The following is a 19705-nucleotide window of genomic DNA, read 5'->3' on the forward strand; positions in this document are numbered from 1 at the left end:
CCCTTCCTCTCTCTTTCTGTCTTCATATTTTAGGTGAATAGGTGAATAAAATAGTAATAATATATAAATATAAATATATATATATATATATACATACATATATATTATTTTAATATATATATATATATATATACTGGAAAGGTACTACAATTAATAAATGTGGCTCCTGTATGAAGATCTCATTGTCACACTGAAGCCATTCTCTTCCCTCTGATATAATGTAGTTAGGAATTTTGGAAGACTCACAGTCTGCAGCTACAAGCGTTATATATCCGCATGAAAACCACATTTAATCAGGTTATAGCAGTCAGCGTAACCTGCAACGGTTTAATTCAAATACAGAAAGTTCTGCTTGAGACTTGTGATAAGGAATTGTCACAGAAGTAACAGATTGTCACACTGGTGACTGACACAGCCTATAGACACCTGTCCTGACAATATGATGTCTGAGCTATGGTCCTGGAGGAAATTTGGATTCAAGGTATTATATGGTTTATCACTGTCTCTGGGTTGCCTGTCAGAGTGGTAATTGTGATTGATGTATTTGTCAGGTTTGGGCTGCCTGTTAGGATCTAGCTGCACTGGCACTATAAGTTCCAGCAGGCCCAAGAGTTGGCAGCTCTACAGCATGCTGGGACTTTTAGTTCCACAGCAGCTGCTGAGCAACAAGTTGAAGGGAATCCTGGTACATTTTCAGCTATTATTGAAACAATGAAGTAATTATGATGCACTTTTTGCATATTCCAAAAAATACATTTTTATTAAGACAATTAATACATGGATATACAATGTATCCATCTAGTGGTTATCTATAAAATGCTGAACAGCTGCTGAAATAAAACTATTTTCAGAATAGCACACCTGGAGAATTCTTGGTTTAATTCATCTTTATGGGTTTACATGTCCTCAGCCTTGCACTGCAATAGGGAAGAAGTGAAACAAAATTATTGTTCATTAGACGTAGAGCCTGTATAGATAATACACAAATGTAACTGTCCCCTTTGTATATAAAATTACAAGCTAATTATGAAAGTATATCAAAAAAATGAAAAGATGTATGTTCAAAAAATGTCAAAAAGATAACAGACATGGCAATTATTCCATGTCCATTGGCTCCTCAGCTTTGTACATTGTAGCAGAGTTTCCTCACCAGTAGTCCAATAGGATATTTTCAGCTGGTATAGGTGAATGTCTTTTTCAGAGCAAGTTCAGCACCCAAATCGATTGGTAAATCAAGTAAATTGCAAATGTTTTTATTTACCTTAATATAGCCATGCAAGATTGTCCAATTCACACACATCACACAGCTGTAAATGGAAATATTTAGACAATTCCAAAATGGCAAATCAATTGATTCCATCAGATAAAATTAGGAGAATGGTCCAATTTCAAAATGAAAATTTTCATTTAGGTCTGTATGGATTGCAGAGATATGGGAAACAATTGTAAGCCATAATGTGTCCTATCCTCTGCAGACTGGACCAGACTGTTCCACATTTGGATACATTTGGGTGAATGGGGAATATTTGTAATTCACCAATTTGCCTTTTTGGAGAGCAAATTGTTCTAATATTGTATTTTTTTTCTAATTGAGGGATATTTGGTAGACAATTTGTGCACCATATTAAGGAAATGTGCAAAAACTGCTTGCATGTCTATGGGGTGCTTGGGGAAAAAGCCTTTTATTTTAGATATTGTTTTTGGCCTGTACCCAGTGAGGGTACTGATAGCAGGTACAATCTGGGCATTGGCAGCAAATTAAAGAAGGCTGGCCACATTATTTCCAGAAATATTACTGTAAATAAAAGAAAAAATAAAAATAAAATAATAAACAAAAAAAAAAATATAAATAGAATAAATAAAGAAATAAAGCAAAACATAGTTGAAGAAATACAACAGAATTAACCCCTTCCACACCTGCTCCACATATAGTAGCACTTCCAACTATCTCTTGTAAATTTATCATTTGAATGACCTAAAACACAACATTATGATTAAAGTGAAAACATTACTTTGATGTAAAACTGTCACAAACCTGAATAATTTAACCTGATGAAAAATAATGGCCAAAATAAGTATTATAATGCATGATATAGGCAGCTAACAAGTCCAGGATGACTTTTTGTGCCCCGCACTCATCTTCATGGCATAGTTACCCAATTAGACTTTTACAGAAAAAGTCAATATTTGCAAATAATTTCAGTTGCCTGATATTGAATCAACTAGTTAGTAGTATATGTTTAGATATCAATATAGTTTGGTTTATTTCTATATTACTAATAGGCACCATTTGCTGTGATATTAATAACATCAGTGTATTACTGTAAAGAAAGCAATGTATGTTTCCAAAGATGACCAGTATGTGGCAATTGATTCTAATACCAATTCTTCTTTATTGCAGAAGATGCAGAATTGTACCAGCAGGCTGGGGAGGAGTGCCAAAACCAGGATTTCAGTCCCAGCCCAGGCAGTGACCTGGAAGAAGAAGAGGAAGATGAGGAAGATGAAGAACTTTGCAGTGAAGAAAGCAGCAACTCCACCGCTTCTGGAACCATAGACAGGGATCCGGGGGCAGTGGCCTCACAGACAGAAGAAGGCCTTGCAGGTCAGATCAAATCTCCCGGCTCACAGCAAGAGTCTGGCAAGAACCAAGGAAACCAGAACCAGCAGCAAGCCCAGCATGGCAAGCCCAAGAGGAAGCGAGCAGGCTCAGACTCCAAGTCTGGAAAGCCCCGCAGAGCTCGCACCGCTTTTACCTATGAACAGTTGGTGGCCCTAGAGAACAAGTTCAAATCCACTAGGTACTTATCAGTGTGCGAGAGACTAAACCTTGCCTTGTCACTAAGCTTGACAGAGACTCAAGTAAAGATTTGGTTCCAGAACCGGCGAACAAAGTGGAAGAAACAGAATCCTGGAGCAGACACCAGTGCCCCTACAGGAGGATCCAGCCATGGGGGAGGGGGGAATGGAGGGCCCGGTATGGGTGGTGGACTGAGTCCTCTGAGTCACTCCCCTCCAATGACCAATCCGTTAGGTATGCACGGACACCCTGGCTATCCAAGCCATGCACCCAGCGGGCTTATGTGTACAGCTCAATTACCCTTCCTGCCAGGGCCAGCTGCGGTCCTCTCACCATTTGTTCTGAGTTCCCAGTCTTATGGGGCTCCAGCTTTTTATGCCCCTCACTTATAAGAGGAATGACTCTTAATGACTAAATTCTTTGTGATTACTGTACAGAGCTGAAATACTTTCATAAGGGTGCAAATGCCCATGAGGGCAAAGACCCTTCTCACAGGAACAATGCACCTCTGAGTTACCTAAGCCTGAAAGACTTCCAAAAAGGTGCAGATCCTCTGTAGAGACTAGGACCCAACCTAAAAGCCACATTGCATCTCCTGCTAGGATGCCACATGAAGCCTAGAGATCCTTGTCAGTTATAAAGCCCAAGGGGAATCTTTGGAGGTTCCTAGCAAGTAGTAATTACAAAGGCCACACCAGATCTAACGATATAATATCAAATGTAGCTTTTTCATCTGTACACTTACTAAAGACAAATTAGTTTTCTGATGACATTTCTGAACACTTCCTAGGCCAGCTACAGAAAACCCAAATTTAGAATCCATTTGGAGCACTTTAATTTTATCCCATTTACCTTTACCGCATGAACTAACTTGACACTATGGGGAGAGCTAAATATTGCCTAAAAGCTGTACAGCAAATGATGATATTTGGTTCTTTGCTTCTCAGTCTCGCAAGCCATTGACTTGAAGATTTCAATTGACAATATTTCTGTACAGAAAAAACATTGACTGCTTTCTGTTAATTGGCCCTTGTTAAGGCATTAAAAGGAGGTAATTGCCTTCCATTATTTTCACCTTTAATTTTCCAAAAAAGGAATTCACTATATCAGTTAACTAATACTTGCTTTACAGTTTGGGGGTCTTTTTCATAAAAAAAACAACAAAAATGAATAAAAAATTCTGTGTCCTTTTTCCTCTCAGGGTGAATAGGAATTTAGAACCTGTGACTAATCGACATTGTTGGAACAAACAATGGAACTTCTTTTTCGTGATTTCACGATATACACAATTGTATTGTATTATTTATTCATGGAAGAATTGTAATTAATGATATTGACGACCCGTCTCCGGCCTGGGGGTGGGTGCTGGTTAGTGGTTCGGCCACCCCTGGCAGCGAGGGGTTAAAGTCACAGTACTGAGGTCTGATACAGTTTTATTGTACTTGATTATTCTACTTATTGGTGTATATAAGGTATTATGTTGATGAGGTTTAATTTTATATATTTAATGTATGATGATAGGGCGTTATTATAGAGACTATTTCAAGCACTTTGCTGAACAAATTTAAACATTGAACAATAAATAGTAAAAGAAAATGAAATACCTGGTTGTGTGTTTGTGGCTATTGTAATTGTTTTATTTTTGTTCCATTTCATGATCTGAAGTTTTAATGCAAATACCGGAAAGACATGAAAAATATGGAAATATAGTTAACATCCAGTAGAATTACATTATGAATAATGCATACATACACTAGAAGTTTTGTGGCTCAGTGGTCACAGGTCTGTGCAGTAGGCTGGGTAGTGTCCTACTGGCATCTATAGCAGTAGTTAGTGATCATTATATCACAGAGTAGAGTAAATAGATAGGGTTGTGAGTAGTTTAGTGGTCACATCACCCTTGTATATATGGTGGTAATTAGCTGAGTGCTCATAGCAACCTTATATATAGGGTATTGAGTATTTGATTGGTCACAACAGCTCAGCACATAGGGTAAAAGGTAGCTGAGGGGTCTCACTAGCCAAATATCAGCAATCTAGTATATTGGATAGTGAATAGTTCAGTATATAGGGTAGAAAATAATTCAGTGCTCACAACAACTCTGTACATAGTGTAATATGTGGCTGAGTGGTCTCACCAGTCTATTATATAGCTAAGTGGTTAGGGGTCACAGCAGCACTGTATAGAAGTGAGTGATCCGTTCAGTGGGCACATCAGAGTAGTTAGTTGCAGCCCTGTTTTCTGTGAGTAGGAGCTCAGTGGTTAAATATAGGAGTGGGTAGTTATCAGTGCAGCACAATATATAAATGGTGGTGAACAGGTCAATTTTCACAGCAACTGAGTATATAGGATAGTGAGTAGCTTAGCTCAGTGGTTACAGATGCTGACAGTATATAGGGTAATGAGTAGCGAGTAGTGAGTAGCTTAGCTCAGTGGTTACAGATGCAGCCAGTATATAGGGTAGTGAGTAGTTCAGTGGCCACACCAGCAGACTAGTATATAGGGTAGTAAGTAGCTCAGTGGTCACAGAAGCAGCAGCGGTACTTTGAACACTGAATATGTGAGTGGTAATTTCAATACTTGCAGTATGTGACATTCACCATGCAGCACCTCAGCCTCCTGCAGCCACTGTGTGACATTTTTAAATGATATCTCTCTAATCCCATTAGCTCCTTCCTCTTGTTTGCTTCCTTGAGTGAACATTTTTGACAACCTTTACTTGGGCTGCTGACACTTGAAGGGTGAGCAAGTTATAATTTCTGACAGGGAAATTGCATCTTTTTTCAGGCATTGATGTCTACTGATGGAATGGTATTAGGAGATAGCAAGGATAGCTGAGAGGAGCATGAGAGTCCACTAGAGGGCGCTGTAATTAATGAAACATTACCTAGGATACAATGTAACATCCCAGGCAGTGCTGATCTGTAATAAAAAAAACTTTAGCTACCTTTTGCTACAGGACAACCAAAACCAGACCAGTATACATTCTGTACATTTCTATACATTCGTGATCTGAAAAATAAATTATATTTTAGGTGCATTCATGAACTGAGTGCCTGCACTAAAGCACTTTGCAGCTGAGTGCCTGTTCTTAATTATAGCCTGCAGTTCATGTGATAGCTAGGAATACAGGCAGGGGTAAAAAATCAACAATGGTAATCTGTTAACCCTTACAGAAACTTGCTTGCCTGGCTGTCTTTGGTACATGACTTCAGTAACCTGGAACAAGCATGCAAATTGGATAGTCAGACACAAGTTGCAAACTGCACACTTGTTCCAGATCTGAACCTAAAAATGTATTAAAAGCATTGGATCACAATGACAACCAGGCAACCTGCATTTGCATGAGGTCAGCATTGGCAGCCATTATGCTATGTTCTACTTTTCACTTGAAATTTACTTTGTGAAATTTTCCTGTTCCCCTCTACAAAGGACAATGACAGTAAAATCTGTGGGTTCACTGTTTGCTGGCAATTTTGAGTTTTTTAAAGCTGCCTTCCCCCAGTCTTGCACAGTTGGACTAGCTCATCTCCTGTACTGAAATCAATAGCTTTGATGTCACTGCACACTTTACAATTCTAACATTATGCATTAAAAGCTCCAGCAAGTTATTCATAGTCCGTCTAATTTCTTGGCTTGGAGATGCCCAACATCGTCTTGCCCTATCCTTCCCAGTCTGACTGTCCCTGGCCCACTCTCTTCATTTAGTACATTTTAGTTCTTTTAATCAAGACTTGATATAATTTATGGGATTTATCAGAGCAATTTGCATGCAAATGCAGTCTGTCCAGGAACACCCACTCCTCCAGACTGTCGTCCACCCATCAAGGCATTTGATATTTGTTTTTCTCCTCCTAAGAGCCTCTGCTTGCGTTGCGTTGCGTTAGGGCTGAGGATTTTGAAAAAAATACTTAGACATGATTCTGTGTTATTTTCAAGAAGCTATGTACAGTACTGTGCCGGCCCCTCTCAGTGGTCTTGAGAGGGGCCAGCACCTGTATTGGATAATGACATACAATAACCTAATGAAGATTGTTAAAAAATCCAGAGTTGGAATCAGAATTCCGAAGGCTAAATTTAGATTTTTTTTTTTAAAAGTTTCAAATTGATCATTTTTGGTGCAAAGCACTAGGAATGTTTTTTTTTTTTTCAGTCGATTTTAGGTACCATGGACAACATGAGCCCAGTCCAAATGTATTTTTCTATTATCACCCCAAACACATTTTTACACCAGAATGGGAAGAAATTGTGATTTCCCAAACAGTCAAAAATATTTTCCCTATTGTTGCCTGTGTTCTTGTTTTGTGATTGGTATATATTTTGAAAGTCAAAATTCATTCTCCTGGTCAATTTACCTCTGTGAATGCACCTTTTGTGCTGTTGGGGGTTGTGGTGGTGGCAATTACTGTTTGGCATCAGGAATAGATGGGTGTAACTGGTCACCTGTCCATGGTAGGCTCATTACAATAAAGGTAAATTACTTCCTGACATTGTAGTCGGTTTGGGAGCGACAATTCCATCTGTTGTGCTGTAAATGCTCTTTATTATGACAGTGGGGGGAAGAATGACAAGACAGCACCTGGATGTTATACTAGGTCAGTTCTGGACATATGTCTACTTTCTTACCCAAGTAATCCTTGTGAGTCAAGCATTGGGTCAGGGGTTGGCAAACTCTGGCCTTTAGGCCAGATACGGCCTAGCTCGTAGTTCGTTTTTGGCCTAACGCCCCCTGGTCGATCCGGCCTAATGCCGCCTCAGGAGCCACGGGTTGCCAGCCAGATCTGCCAGGGGGCATTAGAAACTACCAGAGCTGGAGAGGCCGGAGCTCCGATGCGGCCTCCTTGCTGTTGCTCTACTATTTACACCGACCAGCAATGATATTCCGCTGCCGCGGTAAATAGGGAAAGCACCCTGAAGGTAAATTCCTCTCCTTTGCAATGCATACGGAGGAGAGGGATTTCACTTCAGGGGGCGTTCCCTGGTGGTGGGCGGAGCCATTAGGGTGGGTCCAGCCTAGTGTTCTCCCGCCCACCCCATATATAGCCTAGTGGCAATAAAACTTTGCCGACCCCTGCATTAGGTAATCAGGTACGTTTGGACATGTCTGATATTCAGTCTGCCCTATATAGTCTTCCAACTCCCCATCCTCATGCTGCCAAGGCTGGAAATAGTTGGCCATCGTGTCCAATAGATTCTAGTGATGAATCTGGGAGTGCTGGGTGAGTCAAAAGAGGCTTAGGACCAAAACAACTAAGTTTACAACTTGCCATGTATGCCACGGTAGATGTTAAATTTGCTCCTTTTGGCCCTCATGGTCAGTTTGACCCCAATAATTTATACTAGACTGATGACCTGTGTAGCCTCCTAGTGTTATACCTGACAGTTCCTGCCATTTCCTTCCTGTTGCTTATTGCTCCTATGTAGCCCATGTCCCTTTAACTTCTGCTTTATTGGAAGCTCCCTATAAAAGCCCCACTTCCCACTAATGCATCCAAAGTTGAAAGGGAAACGATGAGAGTGTTTCAGAGGCAGCAGAGATATCCTGGCTTCAGTATAATGTATCATGTTCCCTGTCATAATGTCCCCTCTGTGACTAAGGTGATAATGAGTCAGCCAGTTCACAAGGAACAAAGCTTGACAGGGAGGAATCTGCCTCTTGCCTTGTGAAAAAATGTATAACAGGATTCTTTCTATCTTCTTAAGTTGGTGATGGGATACTTGTAGGAGTAGTGTTGATGCTGGTGAACTCCCTCCTGCTACCCATAATTTGGTGAATTCTAGATAAAAAACCTTCACTTTACTTTGAATCAAAGATCCATTAGGGGTTGCTAATTTTTTGTAAGGTTTACTTCTACTGCCAATCCGATTCTGACACTATGATGACAATTAAAAACTAGCAGAATGTGTCAACACATTTACATTCAGACAATATGAGGGACAAGATCATTTTAATAGCAACAATGTAGAAAAAAAAATACCTGTGTGCAACTGTAAATAATAGCTATCTTTTTACTTGTTTATTTAACCCCCCTAGCTTTCTAAATACATCAGCATTTCTATGCAAAAAGCACTACATATTCTTGCATGGAAATTTATTTTACATTGCAGGCTTGCAATTCTTAGGCATAACTGAAATATGTCTAATATTTATTAAAGTTAATAATAAACTTTTTATTTAAAAAATCTGGTAAATAAAAAAAAGGGTGCATAAAAATACTGAAACCTGTAAGATAACTAGTTGTACAGTAGCATGTATTATATATATATTTCTTTGTATTAGACTCAATACAGTTATTTATTATTTGAATTTCCCGCCGCTTCTCCCACACGAACCGACACATGCACTGACGTCACCGGGAAACCCCGGAGAACGTCTCTGCAGTTGCCGGGAGAAGATTGGAGAAGGACGACATCACCTGAGGACCTGGACGGACAAGCTGGACGCAGGATGATGCCAAAGGAACAAGGTAAGTGTTTTTTTTATTGTTTTCAGCAACCCTGAGTGTGACTCAGGATTACAGCTTTTTGCAAGTAAAATCCATCCCGAGTCACAATCGGGAATACCGATAGGGTTAATATTTTTTTTTATTATATATGTCCCTGTTGCCTTCCAAGCTGTTTCATCAGTTCCACCAATGTAGGAAATACCCCAGCATTTATATTCACACAGCACAAACACTTTAATTTAATAACCTTGGAATGTGACAGTGAGGATGTTGATTGTCCAAGACAAGGAGGTGTAAGATATGTTGAACAATCTTGTTCTATTTACATAATCCCATCCTTGGTGTTAGGACGTCGGTGTAAACTGTTGTTAAAACGCCAAGGTGGAGATGTTCAAATGGTCCCATAGGTGAAAGACAGAATATGTAAAAGGCACTCTTGTTCAGGGATGGCTGATCTATTTTGACGTAGGTGGCCTCTTTCATGCCTTCTGCAAACCAGTTGTGTTCTCCTTCCTAAATAAGCACCTCACTGGGGCCTATCTGGAAAGAATAGTCTTATTTTTTCAGATGTAGAGAAACTGATGGAGCAGCCTGTAAAGCTGCAAAATGTCTTCAGCATTACAAGAACAAGTCCAATTAAATGTGACTAACTACTACTAGACATTCCAATAAAAAGTATATTTCAGCACCATGGACAGAACCATATGAGCTACAGTGTATGTGTACTTCACTAATCCTCTCCATCTTACTGCAGCTCAGGCATCAACCAATATGTGAATACATGAGTATCTGAATAAATTATAATATATCATGCAAAGAGCATTTATAGTGATCAGTTGGTATACTAAGTATTTTCATGGTAATAATAGGTAAGCAAGGACTAAACAGGTAAGTTCTAAGCAAGTGTATACATGGTCTAGCACAAAAAGATTCCCAGCCGAAGGCTTTATTTTTGGGTTTACCACCTCACCTATACTCAAATAACTTACTGGTTGAACAGAACACGGCCAGGTTCTCACAGTGTGCATCTGAAGCTGAAACAACAAGTCAGACAGAAACTACCTCATTACCTTAATGGTCATTCTGCATAATCAAACCTCTCCTTTTTCCAGATGAACTATCATGAACCAATCTGTACACTTTAAATACAGTAACTTCTTCGATCCTGCCTAATTTCCAGGTTGGTAGACTCCTCCCCTTTCATCTATTGGTTGCATGACATGTCAATCAGTTTAGGTCAATATCATGTTTGTGTGACCTAGGGGTCTTCCAATGACTGACTCTACCCATTTCAAATTAATGACATGTTTGGATCCACCCACAAGGACCAGGAAAGCTCTAGAGCTGGTGATTTGGTCATGTCATCAGCAGCAAGAAGGTCATATCTACAAAGGGAGGAACAATTGTTGAGAATGACTGTGCTAGTATAAACAATCAGCCAATGTTTCTAGACTGTAAGAAACATCCTGAGTCTTTGAAAAGGAATAACTTAACATTACATTCAGCTAGGGAGATTAGGGTGGTTTGTGTAAAAAAATCATGCACTGTTTGTTGGAAATATATAAGTAGTTTAAAGGATTTTTTTTAAATAAAAATTAATGAAGTGGTCTTTAGTTGGGGGGGAGGCAAAAGGGGACAAGGCTGTGTGAGCTCATGATCTTTTTCAGTCCTTGTGATGTTTATCAGAACAGGAGAAGGGATATACAAATACGCTTCCAACAAACATGGAGAACATTAAAAACCCAAATTCAAAAATTTCAAAGCTTCTTTTTTACGGGAAATGATTTACTAAATTAACATTTTGTGTTCATCTCAACTAAGATTAAGTTGTTCTGACTTCAACCATCCAATCGTGTTGACGCAATCCTGTCTATTTGTTTTTACATTTCCTTCTACCTTATTAGATATTTTTTTGCAAAGTGTATTTTAACCACACTCACTAAGCTAAGTGAAAATTTCCTTACAAGAGAATAATTCACTTCCGTAAGTGAACTGCCTATATTTGTTTACTAAATCAACCCAAATGCATCTGTAGTACCCAAAGAATAAGCAGTTGTTTTAGTATGATGTTATTGCTACAGAACAAATGCAATAAAGAATATGTAAGACAAATGTGTATGTTTTCTATATTTATTAAAATAAATCCATTAGAAATGATGGCTTTGGAAAAAAAAATGTCCTAATTAGAACGGGGACATTAAGCTCCACGATTTTCCCAATTGCTCTGTACCATTTCCCCCTAAATCCTTAATTTCCATAATTACAAGGTAATGCTTTGGCTGCATAGCCCATTGCATTCATTTATTCAGTCAGCCATTAGAGGGTTTTGCTTATATCAGTAGACTGTAAAATATTTATGTAAACTACAGAATCAATTTGTATTTGTCATTGCAGTGGTTTTCTTTCTTCAAGAAATGCTTTCTGGATGCAAACCGAGAGAAAAAAAAAGACAACCAAGTGTGGACAAAGCACAGCATCTGCATTACAGTGCAGGATGTTAAAGTGAACTTCTGCCTAGATTATGCACCACAAGGTATTTGTATATTTTGAACAGGCAGTGAATGCATTTTTATACAAGCTTTCATTCATCTCCACACCTATAGGCAATATGGAGAAATGTATTTCAAGCTTGACAACATCAAAACCTTAGCCTTTTTCAATGCAGATCTTGTTGGTTAACAACTCTCTAAAGCTCCACCCCTGAGGAACCCTTGAAATATTTGTAGGTTTTACGAAACCCCAGTTTAAACCAATCAGTGTGAAAAAAAAACTCCTAAATTGGTGGCCAGTGGAAAGAACACCCTCCCTACACTGGTGGCTAGAATACCACCTCTATAGATACATAAAAACATCATTAGTTGTGCTGGTTCTACCAAGTGGTGTTGGCCCTAGAACTATGCCCGCATCATCAATGAAAGGTCAATCAGCCACAGTTTGCGGAACCCCCAGCAACTCCTAAAGGAACGATTGTTGAGGATGGCTGTGCTAGTATAAACAATCAGCCAATGTTTCTAGACTGTAAGAAACCTCCTGAGTCTTTGAGAAGGAGTAAATTAACATTAAAATCAGCTTGGGAGGTTAAGGTGGTTTGTTTCAAAAAATCATGTACTGCTTGTGGTAAAAATATAAGTAGTTGACTAGCTGGGCCAGTTGAGTGAAAAAGACGTTGTCCGCAAACAAGACATTCAAAAGGAATGGCCACCAATACACTCTGTGGTCTCCCTCCAGCTAACAAATGATACCTTGTCCTACATTATGCCATCTTGGTAGAAGCATGGCTTTGCTTCTTCATATCTATGCCTCCAGTAAGAACAATGAGCAGCACAACAGTGACAAAGTCCACTCCCAATCTCCTAGCACTGGTAGTCAACTAGAAGCCTGACATAGCAGTGCCTTAGATTGCACACTGTGGATATATAGCTATGACACTGTAGGTACAGGTGCCTAGGCACACTTCAAGAAGGACTTGGAGGTAATCGTACATTTTTACTGTACTGATCAGATGTTCTGTATAGCCTTAAATAGTATAACTCCCTTTTTCTGTTAATTTCATTTCTACTTAAAGGTTCATAGTGTGGTCACAGGTACTCTAAAGATAGTTATTTAAAGGACCAACATCTATATTTTTGATATATATTTTGATATTTTCTACTAGGTCGGGTAATTTGGGGTTTCCCAGGAAAGGATGATGAAATCCAGGCAGATATGAAAGCCACCAATGCAACTTTGTATTCGTTAATATGTTTTTATAGCAGACCTATCTCCAACTTGTTTACAATATATAAAAGGATGGGCCCTTTTACATAATTACATTGTTGTTTACTTTGAAGTAGAGGACTCCCTCCTCCTATGCCACAATGGAAAAGACTAAAGGGGAAACCCGCAGCCTCCTTCTCCACATGTTTGAGCTCATGATATTACCTGTGGGTATCATTAGTATCTAAATATTGTCAACTACAGAAATTATCAAAACTAGCTAATAAAACAAGGAACAAAAATGATCTGATAAACAAACTTTATAAAACAGAGCTCAATGTACAAACATTTAAGAATGAAATACATTTACAGATTAAATAATTTATCAATGAGGAAAAATGGTATAGGAATAATACAAAATATACAAAAACAGAGCTAAGAAAATTGTCAATATATGGATATCTCTCATAGGCTGTGGGTGACATTTATTACATTTACAAATGGGCTTGTAATTTTGTTTTGTATTATCTAGAAAACACAGTTGTGTCATTTTTACCAATAAGCAGAACAAATAATCAGGAAGATCTAAAAAGGCCCTTTGCAGTACGTCCTTTCCTTGCAATAATACACACTGTCAAATCTATAGGATGGACATGAAGTGGAAAATTTAATAGGCCTCGCCATACTACACCCCAGAATGTTACCAAAAAACAATGGTAGAGATACAATAAAATGACCAAAGGGAGGAAAATATCAAGGTGCTGTTATGAAAGATTTACAAATATTGCCCAAGCAATAGGAATAAAGCTTTACAGATTCTGATTGGTGACTTTGGAGATCGTGGTTTAAGTAAGGGGCAGTCTTATAAATCCCTATAATTTTAAAGACAATACAACCTGAATAAATGTACCAGATAAAACCTGAATAGGAATAGAATTCCTGTTGTAACTAAAGCATCTCGGGATAAGAGTTGTCAATAATAACTCGACATCAGAGCAGAATTTGCCAGCACAGGTCCACCAGTTTGAAATTTCCTTAGGGTAGAATTTTGCTTGCAAAAGCCTTTAATGCTCCCAACTGTTCCTATTCACCTGTATGGGATTAATTGAGAACTTTTTTTCCCTGGGAGTTGCAGAACAGTTCCTGGAAGTGTCATGCTTGTGTTAGTCTTGCGGTTGCAGTATTCTTCCCAGAAATTATATAAACTGGGTGAAAGGAAATTATAGGCAGTGACCCCTGTATTGTGACCCAACTTTTCAGTAGGTTACTGAAAAGTGGCAGGTGGGGCACCCAGCTAAAAGATGCTTGGGGGAAATTGGGGTTGCTTTTTCTCCTCTGAAGTAAAAACTGTAGCACAAGCACAACAAAGTGTTTTCTCAACTGCTGCAGTTGACTCTATGAACTGCACCTGGGTGCATATAGAAATGCGCAGGAGTGACTAACTCCTGGCCTACAGCTATTCTCACTCTCTTCTGCTAATCATAAGCCAAAAATAAGACATTTTCAGGGCTTCCTTCTTCTGCATAAGCAAATTACTGCTTCCTGGTATGAAGACTGAATAGAATCTGGGTGACAAAGAGGCTCTCAATGGCTGAGTTTTTGTTGGCAGCCAATTACAGCTTTGCTTCTACATGCATATTTGATCTCAACCCAGACCTGGAAGCAAAAGAATTTGAAACCTTTTAAACAGCAAATGTCTCTTTGGGTGCTAATGGTCGTTAGCAGTGTGGGGTCAGGAGTTATAGTAATGGAAACAAGGTGTTCCAAGTAAAAGTACAACTCAAGAAATGTGCTGGAAAGTTCTTCCTCAAAATAACTGATCATCTGCAAACCCACAGGAATGATCCTTGTCATTGAGCAGATGAGGAAAGTAACTCTAGTAGAGTTTATCAGGAAATCCTGAAGGTGAAACCAAGCAGAAATTTGTTATCTTTGTGGTCACTTTGGGGCTCTTCCCCACTAGTAGAATATATCATTCAGCATGAAAAGGTTGACACAGTTCAAAGCAATGAGGAGACCTCAAACAAAGGAGATGGTACTAATTCCTCCACTTGCCCCAGTTAGCCAGAACCTGCATACACTGTACAAGTCCTTAATAACTTCACTGCACATGTTTCACCAAGACGGGTACATCCATTGTGCTGCACCTTATGCAGGATATGTTACATGTGCAGGAGGACAATATGCCATCTAGGACCATTAAAGTACTTTTCAATGACATCAGTTTTTATTATGCTGGTTACACAGACATCTATCATTATTTACATCATCCTAAAATATGAATTTAATACATTTACACAGTTCTATCCTGAGCTCAGGATGAAAATGAAATTGATGTATTCAGAATTATAAATTAGTTCATTAGGTCCTTTAAAAAGTTAGGAGAGTTCCCACAAAGTAGTATTTACCTTTTAAATTCTTTAAAAAATTTTAAAAAAGAGTACAGTCTCCTTAAAGGGAAGCTATAAATGTTCAATGTCAATTGGAGGTTTCATTTTTTGGGGAATATACAGAAGATGTACATTTACTTTACCATTAAAAAATGTTTTATTAATTACAGGAAACACGTATAAAGATACAGAGCACCGCAGATAAAAAGTGCACAGTTAAGAGTATGATCTCTTTGTAGATACAGGAAGCGGTTTTATACAAAGCAGGAAAGGGAGGAGTCACCCCCTCCAAAACAAATTCGAGCTTAAGCTTTTGAACTCTGTAAATAGGTCGTTCGTAAAATAAAGCAGACAGGGAACACATGTAGAAATAAGTCTAAAGCACCACCTGATGGCTCAAAATGAGATTATAATTTATTTGACACATAAATATATATATATATATATATATATATATATATATATATATATATATATATATACACATACATATACACACACATACACTCTGTATAGCCTTAAGGTGCAACTAGACTCAAAATTTTATATATATAATAAAAAACTTCATAGCATATATATATATATATATATATATATATATATATATATATATTTATATACACATACATATACACACACATACACTCTGTATAGCCTTAAGGTGCAACTAGACTCAAAATTTTATATATATAATAAAAAACTTCATAGCACCAATCGTCTTGTATCATTTAAACATTCCAGTTTTCTTAAAAGGACCAGTAACCTATATACAGTGGGCAACATTCTCATAATAACAACAAGCCCCGTGAGGATACAGTCTGCAGTCTGATAAGCGATGTGGCTGGTACTCATCCATACCAAAACACAGCACTAGAACTGGAAATCAGTAAATGCATTTCTAAAAAGAAAAAAAAAAACAAATTTCCATGCAAAAGATATTTTCACTCTCTTTTAAAATCTAAAGTCCTTCAAAATATTTGGCATTTCACACTTACTTGTGTTTACTACCACATGCTATGCTACATTTCTCTGGCCCCCTATGTCACTACTTTGTCCTGTAGTAACATGGTTGCCGATGAATGCAATCACCGACCCAGACATGCTGGGAACATCTTTCACGTAAGACTGCACGATGCATGAAAGAGCGCTATACATACAGCACTGTTTTGCTCTATATAGAAGGGAAGGGGGAGAACGATGGAACAATCCATTACGATCGTTCTTTGTATGCGGATCCGCCAAGAAGGTAATTGGAACGATGGGCGATATGCGCTGTACACACACCGGATTCTCGTCTGATATGAGCCGAGAATCATACGAGAATCATCTGATGTGTGTATGTAGTCTAAGATCTAGCCAAAGCTTTTTGCTAGAATTGGTCTTTAAAGAACACATTGTCTGCCATTGCAGAGTTTTATTACAGAGTAACAGACATAGTACAAGTATGCAGAGCAGAAAGGTCGGACATTCCTCCCTGCACATCACTGAAGTACTAAACTAAATTTGCCAGCATGGCATCCATTTTTAGGGGAATTCAGTAATGACAGACTATTTTCCTGGCAGGCGTCCTTTTAAAAAAACTATAAAAATATTAACCCAATCCATTTAGGTGCAAGTAAACCGATAGAATCTCAATCACAAATGTTCCTATATACACCTATAAGCAGTAAAATAATGCCACATAAACATCTCCGTTAAATTCATTCATGGCAGCCTTTCCTTTGTAGGCAAATATGATTTTTTCCTCTTTAAATAACAACCAAGAGATCGATAAAACCCTTCCAAGGGTAGGAAAAAAAAAAAGGGAAAAAAAGACAAGGTATAACAAATGACACAAATAAGTTAAGACACGGCCATTAAGAAAAAAAATACACTTATAACACAACAATTTTTCGTTAAAGGTCCTTAAAACAAGTCTTCCATGTAAAAGCCGGCCGGGCGGTTTATCTTTCTTCTGATTTTTAATTTAATGCGTAATTAAACTGGTTTGCAAACTTCTCGTGGCGCCTCTTATCCATTTGGTTCATTGCGCTTATCACCCGTTTCACTGATCCCCTGTGAGACGAAAGTGAAAGGAGAGAAGCCGTTAGCCCAAAAATAAACACATAAAAGTCAAGCTCAAGTAAAGTCAAGACGGGATGTTTATAGATATGTTTAAAAAAAACAAGGCGGTATCATTAATTACCGCAGGGTCCTCCTAACGTTGGGCTGATGAGGCAGAACAAATTAGACGTGTTAACTAAATTAAGTACGGTAATACAAATAGTTTTAATTCAACAAGGTTTTAATAAGAGGAGTGAAGTAATGGAAGGCTCGCTTTAATGTGCCCACACCACCTTTGTCATTATTCTTTAACACCGACCTTACAAGATAAATGGCAAACTTCCAAGCTTCTGTAAGAGCAAGGCTGCCACAACGAAAAAAAAAGCAAAGCATGCTTGTTATCTAGACTCTTGTGGGGAAGGTGAATGTCTAAATACCCAGGATAGGGTTATCATGATGGCTGGGGTATAAAACCCTTTTATGATGGGGGTATTTAAAGGGAAACCACAGTGTATTGTCAGTAAGTACACATTAGCCCTTACTATGACACCTAAGCAAAATATGATTTTTGAGCTACAAAACATATATTGCTGTTAGCAAATCTTAGTAACCAAAAACTGGAAAAATCCCAATCCCATGCAAACGCCGTTTCCAACCTATTAATGAAGGAAAATTCCCTTTGTGGGAGGCAGATGATTCCTATGCTATGGGATTTGATCTATCTATACTGTCTAATCCTAATTGTAAGTATTTATTGTATACTACTATATTATATACTATATGAACTTTTCACTATATTGTAAATCTTTTTTTAGAGATATCTTTGCAAAGCGCGTTGAGTAAAAGAGTGAAAGCTAACAGGGAGTGAAATACAGCAATTGTGGAATTCCAGATTTATTGTTCGGAAAAGTAATTTTTGTAATTAGTGTTATATGTGTTACTGTAATGCAATGATGAATCAATCGGTATAGATGTCCATTTTAACTTTAATAGAATATTCATGGGATTTGTTTTAATGACGTTCCTGCAAATCTGTTTCTTTGAAGTAACTTTTGTTCAAGTTACTTTTATATATGTGTACTATGCTGTACCATGTTCAGATTATCATATAAAAAGATCATCTCCTACTAGGGTTATCTGCACAACATTCCTGAGATCAGTGAGCCTTATAGACAGTCTATCAATTTCAATGTACATACATGTGAACTGATAGAATAGAAGTAGAGAACAAGCAAAGGGCGGCACTAGAAGATAGGAAGAAGGGATTGTAATAAACAGATATTACTACCTAATATTTGTAAATATTTTACAAACCCTATGCAGAAGCCAAGTAATTTTTAAGACATTCACACTTAGGGGTCTTTTATTTTTTTTATAAAGAAGTGGATAAGATATTCACTGAAACATTCCCATGTGGAGAATCTTCCAGGTCCATGTGTTCCAAAGGCAGTAAATGCCTCTGCCAGGAAACGTTTCAGTGAATGTCAATTTTATTTTTTAATTAGACATGAGTTTGTGTCAGCAAGATAGGTTTGATTCAAATGACTATAGCATTCTCACACAACTCAAAGCGAATGCAAAACTGGCTTTATTCAGGTCAAATGAAGGTGGAAGCAGATCAAATGCACCTCAATACATTCAAAAACATATCAAACTGTAATGTGAGCCGACACGTTACAGGCAGCTACAAATCACACATTCACACACATTCACACACATTCCATCTTCAGACTATGGACAATGAACAACCAGCAACATACTAATGTGGTCTGCCCTGCTACCACTTTCATTAGCATGCTAACATACAGTATTATGCAAAGCAATACAACTCAATTAGCTCAGAGAGCTCCCCCTGGTCTTTCAAATAGGAGTGCTGCTATGCAGAAAATTGTAATCCAAGTTACTGTTAATGAGCTAAAGGGAGCAACAAGACCCTTGCAAAGTGAACAGGTTATACTTCCTTTGAAATTCAGCCTCAATGAAATAGAACCGGTGTGTGCCAAGAGTCAGTGAACGGCTACTTCCACCACAGCCTAATTAAACAGGTGGTTTGCTTGGTGACAGACTCTCTTTAAACAGCAATGACAAGTTTCCACAGAGACAGACAGTAGGGATATGATGCTGCCATGTCACCCGTCTACTACAGAACATCTTATTTACAACAACTGATCTGTTCGTCAAGTGTTTCCACAGCTGGACGCATGATTTCCCTTCAATTCCCCGCAGCTAATTAAATCTGGCTTGTTCTCAGGGAAAGGGCGCTGTTAATTGATGTCTGGTACACTCCTGGATATGTCCATCCAGTTGTTAATTAAGACCTGTTGAGCGA

The 19705-nt window shown here is 38.2% G+C and overlaps 2 protein-coding genes across 3 annotated transcripts in view; one reads left to right on the top strand and one right to left on the bottom strand.

The window, feature by feature from the left end:
• The window catches only part of NKX1-1 (NK1 homeobox 1), an 8294-nt gene extending 5102 nt beyond the window's left edge, over positions 1–3192 (top strand). Inside the window, exon 2 of the mRNA XM_072407148.1 lies at positions 2402–3192. Within this exon, the coding sequence (XP_072263249.1) occupies positions 2402–3192 (791 nt within the window). The remainder of the gene's footprint in view (positions 1–2401) is intronic.
• Positions 3193–15909: 12717 nt separating this feature from the next.
• The window catches only part of UVSSA (UV stimulated scaffold protein A), a 53995-nt gene continuing 50199 nt past the window's right edge, over positions 15910–19705 (bottom strand). For both annotated transcript variants that reach the window (XM_072406583.1, XM_072406584.1), the window contains exon 14: positions 15910–17388. In XM_072406583.1, coding sequence (XP_072262684.1) covers positions 17295–17388 — 94 coding nt within the window. In that variant the 3' untranslated portion in view covers positions 15910–17294. The remainder of the gene's footprint in view (positions 17389–19705) is intronic.

Source organism: Pyxicephalus adspersus, chromosome 3, assembly GCF_032062135.1.
Source record: "Pyxicephalus adspersus chromosome 3, UCB_Pads_2.0, whole genome shotgun sequence".
NCBI lineage: Eukaryota > Metazoa > Chordata > Amphibia > Anura > Pyxicephalidae > Pyxicephalus > Pyxicephalus adspersus.